At 46.5% G+C, this 19,592-nt stretch overlaps 1 protein-coding gene across 2 annotated transcripts in view; it reads right to left on the bottom strand.

Annotated features, from left to right (window-relative positions):
- igf1ra (insulin-like growth factor 1a receptor) overlaps positions 1-19,592 on the bottom strand; it is a 127,773-nt gene that overhangs the window by 12,083 nt on the left and 96,098 nt on the right. Inside the window, exons 11-20 of one of the 2 annotated variants that reach the window (XM_014124119.3) lie at positions 5,432-5,703; positions 5,141-5,283; positions 4,879-5,044; positions 4,623-4,725; positions 4,341-4,411; positions 4,009-4,238; positions 3,201-3,305; positions 1,887-2,067; positions 1,513-1,642; positions 128-262 (exon numbers count right to left, since the gene is read on the bottom strand). In XM_014124119.3, coding sequence (XP_013979594.1) covers positions 128-262; positions 1,513-1,642; positions 1,887-2,067; positions 3,201-3,305; positions 4,009-4,238; positions 4,341-4,411; positions 4,623-4,725; positions 4,879-5,044; positions 5,141-5,283; positions 5,432-5,703 — 1,536 coding nt within the window. The remainder of the gene's footprint in view (positions 1-127; positions 263-1,512; positions 1,643-1,886; positions 2,068-3,200; positions 3,306-4,008; positions 4,239-4,340; positions 4,412-4,622; positions 4,726-4,878; positions 5,045-5,140; positions 5,284-5,431; positions 5,704-19,592) is intronic. The other variant, XM_014124120.3, reaches the window with a different exon arrangement.

Genomic DNA, 19,592 nt, shown 5'->3' with positions numbered 1-19,592 from the left:
GTGGAACAGGAAATAGGAAAAACATAGCATCTTGAAGGAGTGGCTAATAGTGTCATTGAGAAATGATCCTACCCCTGACCCAGCCCAAGAGCGACATTGACATTGAGAGAAAGAGCAGGGGACTCACAGCATGTCAGGACAGTTGTCAGGCTTGTCCAGGAGTCCTCCCTCCATGACGAAACGCAGCACCTGCTCGTTGGACATGCCCTGGTACGGCTGCTCAGACAAGGTGGCAATCTCCCACAACACCACCCCAAACGACCTGCAGGGGACGACCGAGAGGATACAGGCCTATTAGACAACACATGAGCTGCTGCATAACTGTGGTAGAACCATGCAGGGTAATACAGTCTAAAACATCCATACACTGCAGGGCATGTAACTAGTCTCTGGAAGCTCTTTACAATGATGGCGCTGCATAGTACAAGGTTGAGTAAGAATGCTCCCTCACAGTATAAAGCAGATGGTGCAAAGAACAGAAGAAAAGTTTATTCATAAATTCATGTTCCATATATTAATCAAAAAAGGACATAGACTGCATTATGTCTGCCATATGTAAATGCTTGTGTCATCTTGCCTTATCCATGTGTTGTTCATTAATATCATGAGACTGTATACTACCCAGAGACCACTAAGGAACTGCAACAGAAAACCAAAACCTAAGCTTGACACAAGAAAACAAAGAGTGCATCGTTGCCAATTATTATTTGTTAGCTCTCCAAGGCCACTGGCTAGGGATCTAAGACGGCTCTCAACACTCTTTAAAAAAGCCTATTACAACACTGACTTGTATCTAATTGGCTGAAACAGGAGAGTGTTGAAAGACAAAGCCACATTAAGAGACTTTTTTAGATAAAGACACCTACTGGTAAATCTCATAAGAGCCCAGAATGGGTTCCCACAATGCTCCTTTTCATCTGCCTGACTTCAAAGAGGAAGATAGGGAGTGGGATGTGGAGGTGGGTTTCTGTTGGCACTCTAACCCATAATTTGAAAACATCTGGAGGAGTTTAAGTGTGCTTGTAGGGACAGACCCGTGGGACACTTTCGATTGGGAAACAAAAACTAAGGAGCTAGTAAACAGCTATATTTCTCTAATGCAGCCCATTCCAGAGACAGAAATGGGTGGAGCCTTGATCTGCTTTTCTAAACTCACTCCATGGTACTGAGAGCACAAAGGTACATGACTAAACAAGAACTATTTTTCACTGCCAAGACTTACTGTATCTACTAACTATAATGGCATCCAGATAACCTCCAAACTTCCTTCCCACTGGGCAGACCCTGGTTGAATCAATGTTATTTCCACGTCGTTTCAATGGAATTACGTTGAACCAACACAGAATAGACGTTGAATTGACGTCTGTTCCCAGTGGGTTAGGACATGGGCTGTGTGTGTGTGAAGTGATCTGCCGTTTTTTCCCAAGCTAGGGCATGCAATGTTCTAGAACACATACAGGCCTCCTAACTCGGTGTGTGTATGAGTCAGGGAGGACAGCGGGGAGCTCGTACCAGACATCAGAATTTGTGGTAAACACGCCATCTTTCAGCGACTCTGGGGACATCCAGCGGACCGGCAGAAGGCCCTTTCCTCCTTTCCGATAGTAATCCGTCTCGTAGATGTCTCGCGTCATGCCAAAGTCTGAGAAGAAGAGGAGAAGAGAGGTTTAAATGGCCACTAAATATCCCACTAATGTGAGAAGAGGAGGCACATGAGGCCTTATCCATCACCTCACCTCTCCGTCTGTCCATTTAGATTTACGAGCTATTCCTCCCACTCAAGCACTCAGTGATCTCTAAATACTTACTTTGGAATACAGCAGAGGGAGTTTAGCATTAAACTTACAGCGGGGATTATGAGTACTACTGTATTTTGAGGCACTCACCTCCGATCTTGACTGTGAAGTCCTCCGCCACCATGCAGTTCCTGGCAGCCAGGTCTCTGTGGACAAACTTGTTGGCGTTGAGGTATGCCATGCCGTCCGCAATCTCTCCTGCCATCTGGATCATCTTCTTCAGCGGGGGCAGAACCTGGCTGGACGTGTTCTGTGGCAGAGAGGCAGAGACCTGAGCACAAGCAGGCCATTCAGTCTCTCCCTCCAACCTCCCTCTCCCTGTCTGCAGCACTGAACCATGGCCTGGCCTGAAGTCCAGGGCACACCACACAATGGGAGAGACCAACTGTGGATATATCTCCCCCTCCATGTCTTTCCTGTGTGTGTGTGTGTGTGTGTGTGTGTGTGTGTGTGTGTGTGTGTGTGTGTGTGGTGTGTGTGTGTGTGTGTGTGTGTGTGTGTGTGTGTGTGTGTGTGTGTGTGTGTGTGTGTGTGTGGACCAGAAGTCCCCGCAACAATAGTAAACAAACAAAAATTTGACCAACTGGGGACATTTTGTTAGTCCCCACAAGGTCAAATGGTATTTCTAGGGGGTTTAGGGTTAAGGTTAGAGTTAGAGTTAGAATTACGTCAAGGGTTAGGGTTAGGAGCGAGGGTTGGTTTTAGGGTTAGGGTTATGAGCTAGGGTTATGTTTAGGGTTAAAGTTAGGTTTTTGGGTTAAGGTTAGGGTTAAGGTTAGCGTAAGAGTACAGGCTAGGGTTGGGGTTAGGGAAAATAAGATTTTGAATTGAACTGAATTGTGTGTCCCCACAAGATTAGATATACAAGACTGTGTGTGCGTGAGTGCGTGTGTCATATTAATGCACTGACACAATGGCCGTGTCCAAAATAAATTGTAGGCATTTTGGGAATTCGAAAATATGTTTTATAGTATGTGAAATTTTGATAAATAAGTATCCTTTAAATGCCAGGATGTCAAACTCATTTGGGCTTTTCATTTAGTATAATTCGCTGCACATTATACAGGTGGAGAGTCGTATTTTCAAATCCACAAGTGTTTGACAGCAGCTGATAATCTGCTAATAGTGACATAAGGAGAGACGCTCTACCAAAATGGACGAATAGCGGGAAACAACGCAATTGCGCATTAGATAACGCATTCTCAGTATGAGTGAGTCTATTATGCTGATATTTGTTGCTTAAATTTTTACACAACAGTATGTTCTAAATAGAATGTAGTATGATTAGTACACACAGTATGCAGTTTTGGTAAGTAGTAGGCAAGACAGATTCAGGACAAGGCCATAGACTTGAGTTCTGTGAGAGACTATGAGAGAAAGAGCAGGAGGGGGTAATGTACGTACCTCTTTCCGGAGTGATCGCAGGTGGCTCTTCAGGTCTCCACGGGTCATCAGCTCCATTATCACCAAGGTGGGCTGGCCCTGAGAGACCACGCCCAGCAGACGCACCTACAACAATTAGAACACAGAACAGATATGGCATCAGAGGAAATGAGTACAAACAATTCTCATTGATGTAGTATTTCTTATGAAGCTTTTGGGCAATAAACATTATCTCTGTGCTATTATTGGGCAAAAAACATTATTTCTAAGTGTTATTAATCGAACTGACTGAAGTGATGTGGAATGTTCTTGCTTTTGAAACTACTCTGGCTCCTCTTAAACTAAAGCTACTGAGGAACTTTGAAGAAAGCAAGAAAAAAAAACTCCTCTTTGCCTCTAAATTATTCAAATTGAGCTTAATAATTAAATGTTTGACTTTTAAACATCCAGACATGCTAAAAGATTGTAACATAGTCTTTCCAAGGGGGAAATCCTTAACACTTCCGTTTAGCTGAATTAATGAGGATTTGGCTGTGATAGAGCTTAGAGGTCTCAGATCACACAGTTACAGCTGGCCTCAGGTTATACTGGAATTAAACTGCATCTCCTTGGGTAGTGTACCCTGGCTTTGACCTCTGACCTCAACAGCCAGCTCGGTGTCTCTGACCCTATGCATCAGGAGGGGTGACTTATAACTCCCAAGCTGATGGATCTCTTTCCTTTGTTTCTAACTTTTAACCTTTGAAATTGAGGCAATACCTTATAATTTAAAAGCGAATGTTTCTGAGCCAATATCCCTGATGTTAACTGGTGTTTTGGACTCTCTCACCACATGGTGACAGTTGAACTCCTTCATGACAGAGGCCTCGTTGAGGAACTCAATCCTCTCCCTCATGCTGGCTGACTCGTTGACTGTCTTGATGGCCACGCGGGTCTCAGGCTCGTCCTTAACCACGCCCTTAGCCAGGCCCTCATACACCATGCCGAAGGAACCCTGGCCCAACTCCTTGTGCATAGTGATCTTCTCCCTGGCCACCTCCCACTCGTCTGGAACATACACTGAACACAAGAGGAGAGGACAGTCAGAGACAGCCATCATCTAAGGAGACATTGACACAATCTCATCATTAAAATGACAGTAGGTCTTTAGAGGGTTCTTACTCTCGGCAGCACTGAAGTACTCAGGGTTGACAGAAGCATAGAGGACACCATTCCCCAGCCTGTCACTGTTCCTGTGGACACAAACACATCTGTGTGAGCCAGGGGAGGCAGATTTGGCAACAGATAAATGGGATTGTTCATTCAGCAGAAAAGCCTACGATCTTATGAACTGACTATGGCAGGAAAATGATCACAATAGCACTATTATATCATTAAACTGATTAATACTGCATTAGTCAAATGTTTTGTTATTTGTTCTAGTGACCACTCAGCTTCTCTTACCTCTTTTTGTTGATAAAGAAGAGTACAGTGATGAGGCTGGCGATGAGAATTATCACGATGATGGGGATGATGATGACCAGATAGAATGCGTTGTCATAGTCCCCTGCAACCAGATGAAAACAGAACAACTATTCAAATCTGACCAGTGAGAAAAGGAAGATGTTCAAATCGAAATAATTTCTGGGCATGAAAATCATCTATATAAAAAGTCATTTGAAGAGGGTAATTTATGTGGAAATGCATGTGTTCTCCATACGTTTGGGTGGGGGCACGTAGAAGGACACTGGCTCAGTCCAGGACCCGTTTCCTGCCAGGGAGGTGGCACGCACACGGGCAGAGTAGTTCCCATAGCCCAGGTTGGTCAGACGAGTTCCTTTGTGAACACGGTAGTGCTGGCGTGACACACACTCGTGTTTCTCAGGCTGGAAGAAAACACACACACAGACAGTGTCAACCTGAGGTTTGAGGCCCTGCAGAGCTCCCATAGGCCTCAGGCGTCCTGGTCCATGCAGACTCACCTCAGTGCCCTGGCGGAACTTGATCTCATACATCAGGATGAGGCCATTGGGGTTGACAGGCTCCGGCCACCTCAGCAGCACCGAGCCCTCCACCTTCTCATCCCGCTCCTGGATCACGCTGCCTGGCATGTCATCCGCTTTGTCTGATGGACAGAGACAGACACTGGATATCAGATGGCTTCCTACTCATTAGCCATGTCCAAAAAGGCATAGTGAGTCTAGAACAATAATCTATGCAGATGGCTGCTGTTGTTGAAGCCTTTTTCTAGCGACTGTGTGTAACTGCCTCACCTGCAGGTTTCGTCCTGGAGAAGACGAAGGCTCCAGCGCTGCAGCGACGGACCTCCTGGTTGCATGCATGGATGTCGATGCGGTACACAGTGAAGGGCTGCAGGTTGGGGATCTCGATAAACTCTGTCTTGCTCCGGTCCTCCATGAAGGGGAACTCCCTCTCAGGGGGCTCTCCTTCTGTCCTATTACCCTCCAGGCCTGTGGTGTTGCCACCCCGTGCCAGGGTGCTGTTAGCCACCCCAAATAGATCCCTCCGTCGCCGGTCTGGGGGTCTGAGGGACAAAGGGGGTCCAAAGAAATGTGAGAGAGACCCACTGACTGACTGCAGCACAAAAGGCACAAACGTGGCAAAGAAAGACAAAGGATAAAAGACAGAGGTTGAGGAGGAGGAGGAGGAGGAGAGCAGATGTGTGGGCTTTCAGCTTCTCTGGAAGGGAGCAGAGGCACAGTTAAAGAGGAGAAAGGGGAATACGAAGTCAGCCAGCCATACAGTAATATACTCTGGAACACCGGTTACAGACAGCACACTAGGACTGGGAATTGCCAGGGACCTCACGATATGATATTATCACGATACTTAGGTTCCGATACGATTGTATTGCAATTCTCACAATTCCCAGGATTCTATATGTATTGTGATTCGATACTGTGATTATATTGCGGTTCGATGTTCCAAACATATTGCTCACCATGTCTGTTGCAGAGGGACCAGAAAGAGCCATGAGCAAACACGTGTTTATCAGTCATGGAAATAAAAGTGCTGTAAACACATTGGCTCACCATTTATATACTGAACAAAAATATAAATGCAACATGTAAAGTGTTGCATTTATAAAAGGGTCCCATGTCCCATAAAGGGTCCCATGTTTCATGAGCTGAAATAAAAGATCCCAGACATTTTCCATACACACAAAAAGCTTATTTATCTCAAATTTTGGGCAGAATTCTTTGTATATCCCTGTTAGTGATCATTTACCCTTTGCCAAGATAATCTATCCAGCTGGCAGGTGTGGCATATCAAGAAGCTGATTAAACAGCATGATCATTACACAGGTGCACCTTGTGCTGGGGACAATAAAAGGCCACTCTAAAATGTACAGTTTTTTCACACAACACAAGGCCACAGTTGTCTCAAGTTTTGAGGGAGCATGCAATTGGCATGCTGACTGCAGGAATGTCCACCAGAGCTGTTGCCAGATAATTTAATGTTAATTTCTCTACCATAAGCCGCCTCCAATGCCACCTTAGAGAACTTGACAGTACGTCCAAGCTGCCTCACAACCGCAGACCACGTGTAACCACGGCAGCCCAGGACCTCCACATCTGACTTCTTCACCTGCGAGATCGTCTGAGACCAGCCACCTGGACGGCTGATGTAATTCTGTCTGTAATAAAGCCCTTTTGTGGGGAAAAATGTATTCTGATTGGCTGGGCCTGGCTCCCCAGTAGGTGGGCCTGGCTCCCAAGTGGGTGGGCCTATGGCCTCCAAGGTCCACCCATGGCTGTGCCCCTGCGCAGTTGTGAAATCCATAGATTAGGGCCTAATTTATTTATTTCAATTGACTGATTTCCTTATATGAACTGTAACTCAGTAAATTGTTGTTTAAATTGTTGCATGTTGCATTTATATTTTTGTTCAGTATAAAAAGAAAATGGGAAAAAAAGCTAGAGAAGGAGAAATACCTGAGTTTTGGCGCAAGTACAGACAATATTTTTTGAGAATCAATACAATAGTCACAGAATCTATATAATATCATCAAAAACAATAGTGCGATACTCTACTGTATCTAATTCTTCCCCCATCACTACATCACACAATATTGTACATACAGTATACTGTAGCCTACATACACCGCCCACATGACGTCATCGACACCGAGTCACACTGAGCAAAAACATCCCCTTCAACCTCACTGGACAGGGTGGGGTACTCTACAAGAATCCAGAATGGGAATAAGAAGTAGTCATAAGTACATATCATGTAGTAAAATGACAGTTTCCAGTGGGATACAACACAACTGAGAGTAGAGTACAGTATGTTGAAGTGGCCTGGTGTTATTTGTTGTTGCAGTGTGTCTGTCCAGCTGCAGTGGTCTGCTCCCTGCGGAGCTGTGTGGTGTGATGAGGTCAGAGGGATGGGAGAGAGGTGCAGAGAGAGCACACATCCACACACTGTCAGCTGCCTGCCTGTCCATACAGACCCCTACTGACTGTGTTATCCTACATGTCCTCATCCACAGGACAAATTCACTGCTCAGGGAAAAGTCATGGGAGAATAATAACCACCTGTTTGATGCATAGTGGTAGTTTTCATATGATAAAGAATGGGTAAATAAAGCAATAAACACAAAATCAAAATGGTAAATTTCACCCAAAAGAGCAAACAGGAGAGCCTGCAACAGGACTGCAGCCCTCTTTCATGGAGCGATGGAGATGGATGTAAACACAATCATGAGGATGATGAGGAGGATGATGGTGTGATGATGGAGAGCCGGCCGGCTGCAGGTGGACCCTGGCTGGAGCCACTGACAACATGTAGGCAGCGGCAGCAGCAGCTCACCAGATGCTACGAGGCGAGGCCACTGGGACTCCTCAACACACGGGGGACGCTGTGCCGGTACCGAGAGGAGCAGACCTTACCTAGAGTCACATTTTAGGAGACGCGGAATGACTGGCTCTCTCTGAGTCTCTGAAAGAATTCAACAGTCAGCCCACAGTGCAGTTAAATGGGCTAAGGAGAATACAGGACTGTCTGACAGTAGTGGGATGTGCTGTATATGTTGAACCAAATGACAGTGAATCCAGAATATATTTAGATTCATGCGGTATTTGCAGTACACTTGGAAAAGATAAAGTCAATATGTAATGTTGGTTAATCTTTACTTAGCTGAGTCTTTAAGGAGAGGTAAATTAGTGAATGACTGATGAGTTTATCTGAAATGACTGACCTCCTAAGAATTCCTTTCTAACTTCACCTAACAGTACCGGCCAGCAGGGTTTACACAAGAATCCAAGAGAATGTTGTTTCTGCTTTATTTTACATTCCAGCATCTAGACCTTTAGAAACTGTAGAAAGCCCATGCCAATGTCCTCTCAGAACTATTCCTTGCGAGTATGACAATATTATGAGCGGGTGACAAAAGACCTTGAGACTGACCGGGCACCCACGGGAAAATAGTATTTACTGTGAGTGGAAAAACACAGCTGACAGACAAATCTGTGGGAAGAAAACAGTAGCCATCGCACACCACTGTCAACATTCCATTCTGACCCTTTTAACTGCTCCAGCAAAGTCCACGGTCCAGCTCTCTCCAAAAGTATTAGTTACTATTAACAATACACACAACAGCACTAAGGACTGGCATAGCTTTAATGGACATCTTGTATAAAAGACAAGTGCTTGGAAGACAGCACAAGACGCCTGCCATTGAAGACTGGGTCACCCCCGAGATGAATGAGAGGGGTGATGGGTAGACCCCCCCGTGTGCCAGTGTGCCCAGGAGAGGGGACAGACAGCAGGAATGCCAGAGAGCTGCCAGGGCCAGGCAGAGCAGAGCAAGGGCAGACCTGTCCTCAGATGAACTCCAGACAGAGGACTGAAGCTGAAGCGTGACCATCTAACCAGGTGCTGACTACAGCTGGTGTCCTCCCTCCCCAGCTCCACTCCTACTTTCTCACCTTTTCTGCTGTGCGAGGGATCCTGAGTGGGACATGACTGCACACTCTGTCTGGAGCCAGAACAGCGTGATTTAACGCTACTCTTTTACCACAGCAGCTGAACACAGCAGTCTCTCATGTCAGTGAAAAGTGAGGTCAGAGAAAGGGGACCCGAGACTTTTTTACTTCATGCTCATATACAGTATCAAAGCTAGTGGTGTCTGAAGGATACACAGAGAGATAACCAGAGGCTAAGGGCAGTGCCAACAACAGGACAAAACACACAGAAACCTTTACTGTACTTCCTTCTACATGAGGTCATGTTTGCAACAGCCCAATCAGCTGATGTCCAGTCAGTGAATCTAATCGGTCATCACCCATCCCTGTCCCCTGACTATTCTCCTCTACTACTCGAGCCAGTCAGTCTATCCCACTGAATGGTGTTCACTGGTCTGGCCAGCTCTAAGGGGATCTTCCCTTCCCTTCTCTCCTCTCATTTATTTGAATTCCAGATGGCTTCGCTGTACATTTCCTGGCAGCCGGTCACTCCGAACTGCGCCGCGGACAAAGAGAGCGTGTGAGTGGAGGAGGAGGGAGAGCAGCGAGGAGGGCGACAGAATGGAAAACATTTCCTCTTCCCTCTGTTTCTGTTTCCCCCTCCCTTCGCTCCCTCGCCCCTTCTCTGTAAATCTTGAACTTTTCAAAAAACTCACACTAATTCAGAGGCACTTCCCTCGAGTGTTTTGAGATAATGCTGTGTCTGTTGTGGTGGAGGGCCTGTGCATACACAATAATAGCCTTTAGCGGGAGGCAGGCAGGCAGGCCAGAGACCTGGTACTCCTCGGTTTCCTAGACAGCTATACTATAACAAATCAACACAGTCAAATGCAGGGAAGAGAGAGAATGAAAACAATTAGTAACAATAGTGGTCTTGTTTTATTGTTTATTTTCTGAGTTGGACATATTGTTTTAATACTGTGAAAGATCGCATCACAGAGAAGGAAAGGGCATCATAACACTACATGAATGCATGAGCTTGGCCCAGCAGGTGATTAAGGGCAATCTGTACCAAGCAGGCTGGAGTCAGGACTAGGTCTGTGGCGGTCACGAAATTTCATCAGCCGATGATTCTCAAGCAAATAACTGTCGGTCTCACTGTAATTGACCGTTAATGAACATAAACACGTTTAGCATCTCCTGGCTTCCACACACAGCCTACAGCCACTGATGCAGACCTTTGGAACATCTACATTTTAAAAAGTCCAATAAATCCATGTAATATAGCCTACACCTTAACAATAAATCCATGTAATATAGCCTAGACCTTAACAATAAATCCATGTAATATAGCCTACACCTTAACAATAAATCCATGTAATATAGCCTAGACCTTAACAATAAATCCATGTAATATAGCCTAGACCTTAACAATAAATCCATGTAATATAGCCTAGACCTTAACAATAAATCCATGTAATATAGCCTAGACCTTAACAATAAATCCATTTATCATTTTAGACAGGTCTAAAGAAACATTATATGAATAAAATGTAGTCTATTTCAGAAGAACAGAATAGTTGTCCTTCTGTTAAGTCCTGATGTGACTATGCCATATGGCTGTGGGTGTCACGTCCTGGCCAGCAGATGGAGCTGGTGTAGTAGTTTGGGGGTCAGGACGTGGCAGTCTGGTGTGTGTCTTGTGACTCCTGATCAGGAACAGCTGGGAATCGTTGTTCCTGATTGGGAGTCACATATGTAGGAGTTGTTTGTCACTGGGGTTTATGGGTAATTATTTCTTGTTTAGTGTGTTTGCGCCTGACAGGACTGTTGGCTGTCAGTTTCCTTGTTTTGTTTGTTATAGTGTTCTTTCTAATTAAATTGAAAGATGAATACTAACTCCGCTGCATTTTGGTCCATTCCTGAAGACAGCCGTTACAGTGGGCTACACTAGTTCATTTAGCAGACAAGATTTGCTTAGAATTCCATGGCATTATTTTATATTATTTTATAGTATGAAGAATACAATTGAACAAAGCTGAATAAAATAGAAAGGATATTTTCTCCAAATGATTTGAGGGAGTGCGCACACGCGACTATTCTGTGTTGAGCTGTTAACATAGAAATAGGTACTCCTATATGCTTCATTTATTAATGTAACTTTAGTTGTTCTACAAACGTTGTGCTATATGTTCTGATTTTTAATACATTCTAAGGCTGCATGATGAGACTCTAATGATGATTTGAAAAAAGTCGCTTGAAAGGTATGAGCTCTGCTTAGTTTTTTGCGCAGGCTGTACACACTTCGTCAGTCTCTCATTCACAATTTGAGAAGCACTCGATAATGCCTCGAATTTCCAGGCGGAATCACCCTTGTGTGGCCATAATGCACCCTAAAAAAAAATCCATGACTTTTGCAGCCCTTCTCCCTAAATGCTGCCTGCTCCAAAACACCTCTCATCTCACTCACATGGTTCTCCATCACGTGATCAGGTCTTTCTCACAGGCTACAAGTGAAGACCGACACATCGGGGACGCAACTGCGCATATCCTTATCCAATTCCGAGGTGCATATTAAAGATATTGGAAGAACTGTCCACATTTACTTTTCGTCAGCCAACATGAGTAGGCCTAACGAAGAGCAAAAGCACTAGCCTACAGTATGTCAATCTACTAACCCCATAGTACAAAAGTCGACCTATTCTATTCTGTGCGAGAAATAAATATTCCAAACATAGTCTGGGACACGTGTGGGATGCAATGGATCCTTAAAATGTTGATAAATTATTAGGCCATTTCGTCACATTATGCACAGCTGTCACGTCCTGACCAGCAGATGGAGCTGTTGTTGTAGTTTTGGGGTCAGGACGTGGCAGTCTTGTGTGTGTGATTGTTCTGTGTTGGTCTTGTGACTCCTGATCAGGAACAGCTGGGGATCGTTGTTCCTGATTGGGAGTCATATATGTAGGAGTATGTTTGTCACTTGGTTTTGTGGGTAGTTGTTTTTGCACTGCGTGTTGTGTGCCTGCAAAACTGTTCCTGTCTTAGATATTGTTTGAATTTGTTAAGTGGATGCTCTACTCCTTTATTTTAATTAAAGATGAGTATTCACATACCTGCTGCGCCTTGGTCCATTTTTACAGAAGACAGCCGTTACAGAACTACCCACCACCAAAGGACCAAGCAGCGGAGAAGAGGACAGAGGCAAGTGAGGGAGGAATGTTGGAGGCAGCCCCAAGAATTTTTTAGGGGGGGGCACAAGGGCTATTTGGCGGGGCGAGATTACAGCCCCAGGCCAGCTCCCCGTACCCTTGTAGGGCAGACTGGACAGGTCCCGTGCTTTGGGGTTGGGGCTGTGGTGAGGCCTGGGATTTTCAGGCCGGTAGGCAAGGTACCAGCGCCCCGCATGTGCCAGGGCGAAGTAAGCATCGAGCCGGAAGGGGTGATGCCAACCCTGCGCTCAAGACCGCCAGTGCGCCCTTTCGGTCCGGTGTTTCCCGCCAGACGCACTAGCATGGAGGTGCGTGTCTCCGGGCTGGCACGTCCTATACCAGCCCCACGCATCAGGAGTCTAGTGTGTCAACCCAGCCTCGCCAGTCAACAGTCACCAGAGCTGCCCGCCAGTCAACAGTCGTCAGAGCTGCCCGCCAGTCAACAGTCGTCAGAGCTGCCCGCCAGTCAACAGTCGTCAGAGCTGCCCGCCAGTCAACAGTCGTCAGAGCTGCCCGCCAGTCAACAGTCGTCAGAGCTGCCCGCCAGTCAACAGTCGTCAGAGCTGCCCGCCAGTCAACAGTCGCCAGAGAGGTCAGACTGCCCTGAACTGCCGGAGTGGCCGGACTGCCCTGAACTGCCGGAGTGGCCGGACTGCCCTGAACTGCCGGAGTGGCCGGACTGCCCTGAACTGCCGGAGTGGCCGGACTGCCCTGAACTGCCGGAGTGGCCGGACTGCCCTGAACTGCCGGAGTGGCCGGACTGCCCTGTTCTGCCGGAGTGGCCGGACTGCCCTGTTCTGCCTGAGTGGCCGGACTGCCCTGTTCTGCCAGAGTGGCCGGACTGCCCTGTTCTGCCAGAGTGGCCGGACTGCCCTGTTCTGCCAGAGTGGCCGGACTGCCCTGTTCTGCCAGAGTGGCCGGACTGCCCTGTTCTGCCAGAGTGGCCGGACTGCCCTGTTCTGCCAGAGTGGCCGGACTGCCCTGTTCTGCCAGAGTGGCCGGACTGCCCTGTTCTGCCAGAGTGGCCGGACTGCCCTGTTCTGCCAGAGTGGCCGGACTGCCCTGTTCTGCCAGAGTGGCCGGACTGCCCTGTTCTGCCAGAGTGGCCGGACTGCCCTGTTCTGCCAGAGTGGCCGGACTGCCCTGTTCTGCCAGAGTGGCCGGACTGCCCTGTTCTGCCAGAGTGGCCGGACTGCCCGGTTCTGCCCAGCCCGAGTGGCCCGCATGCCTTCCGGCCCAGCCCGAGTGGCCCGCATGCCTTCCGGCCCGGCCCGAGGGGCCCTCCTGCTCTCCGGCCCGGCCCGAGGGGCCCTCCTGTCCTCCGGCCCGGCTCGAGGGGTCCGTCTGCCTGGCGCAGCTATCGGCTCCACCGAAGTGGGCGACGCCGAGGGTGGAGCAGGGTCCACGTCCTGCACCGGAGCCACCTCCAGGATAGGTGGGTTGGGGAGGGAGGGTGTAGCACAGTGCCGTCGTTGACGGCAGCCACCCTCCCTTCCCTCCCTTATTGTTTAGGGGTTATTGTTTATGGGTTTTGTTGGGGATTTTGTTTGTTGGTGTTTTTTCGTTGTTAGGTGCATTCCGGGGTCTGCACCTTGAGGGGGGGGTACTGTCACGTCCTGACCAGCAGATGGAGCTGTTGTTGTAGTTTTGGGGTCAGGACGTGGCAGTCTTGTGTGTGTGATTGTTCTGTGTTGGTCTTGTGACTCCTGATCAGGAACAGCTGGGGATCGTTGTTCCTGATTGGGAGTCATGTATGTTTGTCACTTGGTTTTGTGGGTAGTTGTTTTTGCACTGCGTGTTGTGTGCCTGCAAAACTGTTCCTGTCTTAGATATTGTTTGAATTTGTTAAGTGGATGCTCTACTCCTTTATTTTAATTAAAGATGAGTATTCACATACCTGCTGCGCCTTGGTCCATTTTTACAGAAGACAGCCGTTACAACAGCAATGCGCACATGGTAGTAGGCTATAAGCTCGAATGTTCCATTAGCAGAAAACATCATTATCAAAAGTGCATGCATGTAATGCTTTTATTATAAAGGTGCATTTTTATGGTGAAAATTAGCTTCCCCAAACTTGAAACTCAGGCGCTGCTTATATATGCCAGTCAGGCTCTAGACCCCTTGTAAAGCAGATTAATGTGCTACATATTAAGAAGTTATTTGGCCACTTTAGTTGTGATGCAAACCTTATCAAAACATATTGGCCTATGGGCTAGGCTACATAAGATGTATAACTATGATTAGAAAAATTCACAAAAAAAGGCATTGTTTCTTGCCTTAAGCTGGGCATCATTCACAAGTATTAATATATAATTCACAAGTGATAGGCTAATATTGTCACCCATCAGACTATTCTTGTTTTAATCTTGTCTTTACATATACTAAATAATATATGTGAAATATGTTTTGATTTAGAATTGACCATTATCATGCACCTGTCTCAAAACGGGGGCAGGGTGAAAAATGCATGCAATCTCTGCACTTAAATAACAAATGGAGGACACTTTTCCTGTGGTTTATTTTCATGCCAGCCAGGTAGGCTATACTCCTGTTGTAAAGATAAGCAATGTGTTTAACATTTTCTTAATATTAGGAAGGTTGAGAAATAAATATAGTAGGTCTAGCCCAGGGCTGCCCAACACTCTTCCTGAAGATCTACCGCCCTGTGGGTTTTCAGTTCAACCCTAATTTAACACACCTGATTCTACTAATTAGCTGCTCAACAAGACCTTAACTAGCTGAATCAGATACGCTAAATTAGGTTTGGACTGAAAACCTACAGGACAGTAGATCTCCAGGAAGAGGGTTGGGCAGCCCTGGACTAGCCTATAGAAAGCTGATGGGATCCTCCTCTTTTTAATAGAGGCCACCATCTCTCACGCAATTACATAACCTATAGACATGTTGCGCAAAATGAGCTCATGAGCTCTTATGAAGTGTTTTATTAGATTTTCGATTACATTTGCATTGATGTCAGAGTGACTAGAGGGACAATAGAGTGTTTTTTAATGGCGCTGAAGAGGATAACTCCTGCCTGTTATATCCTGTCCGGGGGTATCATTGGATGGGGCCACAGTGTCTTCTGATCCCTCCTGTCTCAGCCTCCAGTATTTATGCTGCAGTAGTTTATGTGTCGGGGGGCTAGGGTCAGTCTGTTACATCTGGAGTATTTCTCTTGTCTTATCCGGTGTCCTGTGTGAATTTAAATATGCTCTCTCTAATTCTCTCTTTCTGTCTTTCTCTCGGAGGACCTGAGCCCTAGGACCATGCCTCAGGACTACCTGGTATGATGACTCCTTGCTGTCCCCAGTCCACCTGGCCGTGCTGCTGCTCCAGTTTCAACTGTTCTGCCTGCGGCTATGGAACCCTGACCTGTTCACCGGACGTGCTTGTTGCACCCTCGACATCTACTATGATTATTATTATTTGACCATGCTGGTCATTTATGAACATTTTAACATTTTAACATCTTGACCATGTTCTGTTATAATATCCACCCTGCACAGCCAGAAGAGGACTGGCCACCCCTCATAGCCTGGTTCCTCTCTAGGTTTCTTCCTAGGTTTTTGGCCTTTCTAGGGAGTTTTTCCTAGGGAGTTTTTCCTAGCCACCGTGCTTCTTTCACATGCTTTGCTTGCTGTTTGGGGTTTTAGGCTGGGTTTCTGTACAGCACTTTGAGATATCAGCTGATGTACGAAGGGCTATATAAAAATAAATTTGATTTGATTTTGATTTGATAACGGACATCTTACATGCTCCTAACCAATTGTGCTATTTTATTTATTTTTTGCTTTGTTTGTAACTTATTTTTTTTACTTATTTTGTACATAATGTTGCTGCTATCGTCTCTTATGACCGAAAATAACTTCTGGACATCAGAACAGCGATTACTCACCACGAACTGGAAGAAGCTTTTCCTTTAACGAGTCCGACGAGAATGATATACTGCTCTCCCGGGAACAGGCCCAAATCCCCATCATTTGCGTGAAGAAAAGACGGAGGAAAAGAGGACGCAGACTGGGCTGCCTTCTGAGAATTCGTAGGCGAGCAAGCGAGTAAACTCCCACTGCAATCCATTCTACTTGCTAACATGCAATCATTGGAAAATAAAATGTATGACCTACGATTACAATTATCCTACCAATGGGACATTAAGAACTGTAATATCTTATGTTTCACAGAGTCGTGGCTGAACGACGACATGGATAATATAGAGCTGGTGGGATTTTCCATGCATCGGCAGGACAGAGAAACTACGTCTGGTAAGACGAGGGGTGGGGGTGGGTGTCTTTGTCAATAACAGCTCGTGCGTGATGTCTAATATTAAAGAAGTCTCATGGTATTGCTTGCCTGAGGTAGAGTACCTTATGATAAGCTGTAGACCACATTATCTACCAAGAGAGCTCTATATTATTCATAGCCATCTATTTACCACCACAAACCGATGCTGGCACTAAGACCGCACTCAACCAACTCTATAAGGCCATAAGCAAACAAGAAAATGCTAACCCAGAAGCGGCGCTCCTAGTGGCCGGGGACTTTAATGCAGGGAAACTTCAATCAGTTTCACCAAATTTTTACCAGCATGTCACATGTGCAACCAGAGGGAAAAAAAACTCTAGACCACCTTTACTCCACACACAGCGATGCATACAAAGCTCTCCCCCGCCCTCCATTTGGCAAATCTCACCATAATTCTATCCTCCTGATTGCTGCTTACAAGCAAAAACTAAAGCAGGAAGTACCAGTGACTCGCTCAATATGGAAGTGGTCAGATGACGTGGATGCTACACTACAGGACTGTTTTTCTAGCACAGACTGGAATATGTTCCGGGATTCATCCAATAGCATTGAGGAGTATACCACCTCAGTCAGTTATCGGCTTCATCAATAAGTGCATCGATGATGTCGTCCCCACAGTGACCGTACGTACAAATTCCAACCAGAAGCCATGGATTACAGGCAACATCCGCATCGAGCTAAAGGCTAGAGCTGCCGCTTTCAAGGAGCGGGACACTAATCCAGACGCTTATAAGAAATCCCGCTATGCCCTCAGACGAACTATCAAACAAGCAAAGCGTCAATACAGGATTACAATTAAATCCTACTACACCGGCTCTGACGCTCGCGGATGTGGCAGGGCTTGAAAACTATTATGGACTACAAAGGGAAAGCAATTCGCAAGCTGCCCAGTGACACGAGCCTACCAGATGAGCTAAATGCCTTTTATGTTCGCTTCGAGACAAGCAACACTGAAGCATGCACGAGAGCACCAGCTGTTCTGGATGACTGTGTGATAATGCTCTCAGTAGCCGATGTGAACAAGACCTTTAAACAGGTCAACATTCACAAAGCCGCGGGGCCAAATGGATTACCAGGACATCTACTCAAAGCATGCGCGGACCAACCCGGCAAGTGTCTTCACTAACATTTTCAACCCCTCCCTGACTGATCTGTAATACCTACATATTTCAAGCAGACCACCATAGTCCCTGTGCCCAAGGAAGTGAAGGTAACCTGCCTAAATGATTACCGCCCCATAGCACTCACGTCGGTAGCCATGAAGTGCTTTGAAAGGCTGGTCATGGCTTATATCAACAGCATCCTCCCGGATACCCTAGACCCACTCCAATTCGTATACCGCCCCAACAGATCCACAGATGATGCAATCTCAATCACACTCCACACTGCCCTTGCCCACCTGGACAAAAGGAACACCTATATGGCAATGCTGTTCATTGACTACAAATCAGCGTTCAAGACCATAGTGCCCACGAAGCTCATCACTAAGCTAAGGACCCTGGGACTAAACACCACCCTCTGCAACTGGATCCTGGACTTGATGACGGGCCGCCCCCAGGTGGTAAGAGTAGGCAACAAAGCATCTGCCTCGCTGATCCTCAACACTCAGGCCCCTCAGGGGTGTGTACTTAGTCCCCTCCTGTACTCCCTGTTCACCCACGACTGCGTGACCAAACACAACTCCAACACCATCATTAAGTTTGCTGATGACACAACAGTGGTAGGCCTGATCACTGACAACGATGAGACAGCCTATAGGGAGGAGGTCAGAGAACTGGCAGTGTGGTGCCAGGGCAACAACTTCTCCCTTAATGTGAGCAAGACAAAGGAGCTGATCGTGGACTACAGGAAAAGGTGGGTCGAACAGGCCCCCATTAACATCAACGGGGCTGTAGTGGAGCGGGTCGCAAGTTTCAAGTTCCTTGGTGTCAACATCACCAATGAACTATCATGGTCCAAACACACCAAGACAGTTGTGAAGAGGAGACTGAAAAGATTTGGCATGGGTCCCCAGATCCTCAAAAAGTTCTACAGCTGCACCATCGAGAGCATCCTGATGAGTTGCATTACCGCCTGGTATGGCAACTGCTCGGAATCTGACCGTAAGGTGCTACAGAGAGTAGTGCGTACGGCCCAGTACATCACTGGGGTCAAGCTTCCTGCAATCCAAAACCTATACAATAGGCGGTGTCAGAGGTAAACCCATAAAATTTTCAGAGACTCCAGTCACCCAAGTAATAGACTGTTTGCTCTGCTACCGCACGGCAAGCGGTACCAGAGCCCCAAAACTAGGACCAAAAGGCTCATCAACAGCTTCAATCCCCAAGCCATAAGACTGCTGAACAATTAATCAAATGGCCACCGGACTATTACATTGACCCCCCCCCCCCCCCCCCCCCATTTGTTTTGTACACTGCTGCTACTCGCTGTCTATTATCTATGCATAGTCACTTCACCCCTACCTTCATGTACAAATGACCTCAACCAACCTGTACCCCCGCACACTGACTCGGTACCGGTACCCCCTGTATATAGACTCGTTATTGTTATGCTATTGTGTTACTTTTTATTATTTTGTATTTTTTACTTTAGTTTATTTGGTAAATATTTTCTTAACTCTTCTTTAACTGCACTGTTGGTTAAGGGCTTGTAGGTAAGCATTTCATGGTAAGGTCTATACTTGTTGTATTCGGCACGTGTGACAAATAAAGTTCGATTTGATTTGAGTACCAGGCAGTTGATAAGTTTGGTAGGCTACTAATGACCATCAGCAGCATCAGAGCTTGGAGAAGCCTAATTACTGTGACTAAACGGTCACATGCCTTCATGACTCGTGACCTCCGGTGTGGCGGTAATACGGTCACCGCAACAGCCCTAGTCAGGACAAAGTATAAGCACTGGGATTTATCAAGCACCAGAGGCTTCACTCTGGGAGTTAACTAGGGGACTACAATTTGTTTTCCATTCCATTTGTTTTGAGATGAACTGGTACT

Source organism: Salmo salar, chromosome 10, assembly GCF_965601325.2.
Source record: "Salmo salar chromosome 10, fSalSal1, whole genome shotgun sequence".
NCBI lineage: Eukaryota > Metazoa > Chordata > Actinopteri > Salmoniformes > Salmonidae > Salmo > Salmo salar.
Note: the sequence above shows the minus strand (reverse complement) of the source record. Positions and strands in the feature narration are given on the sequence as shown.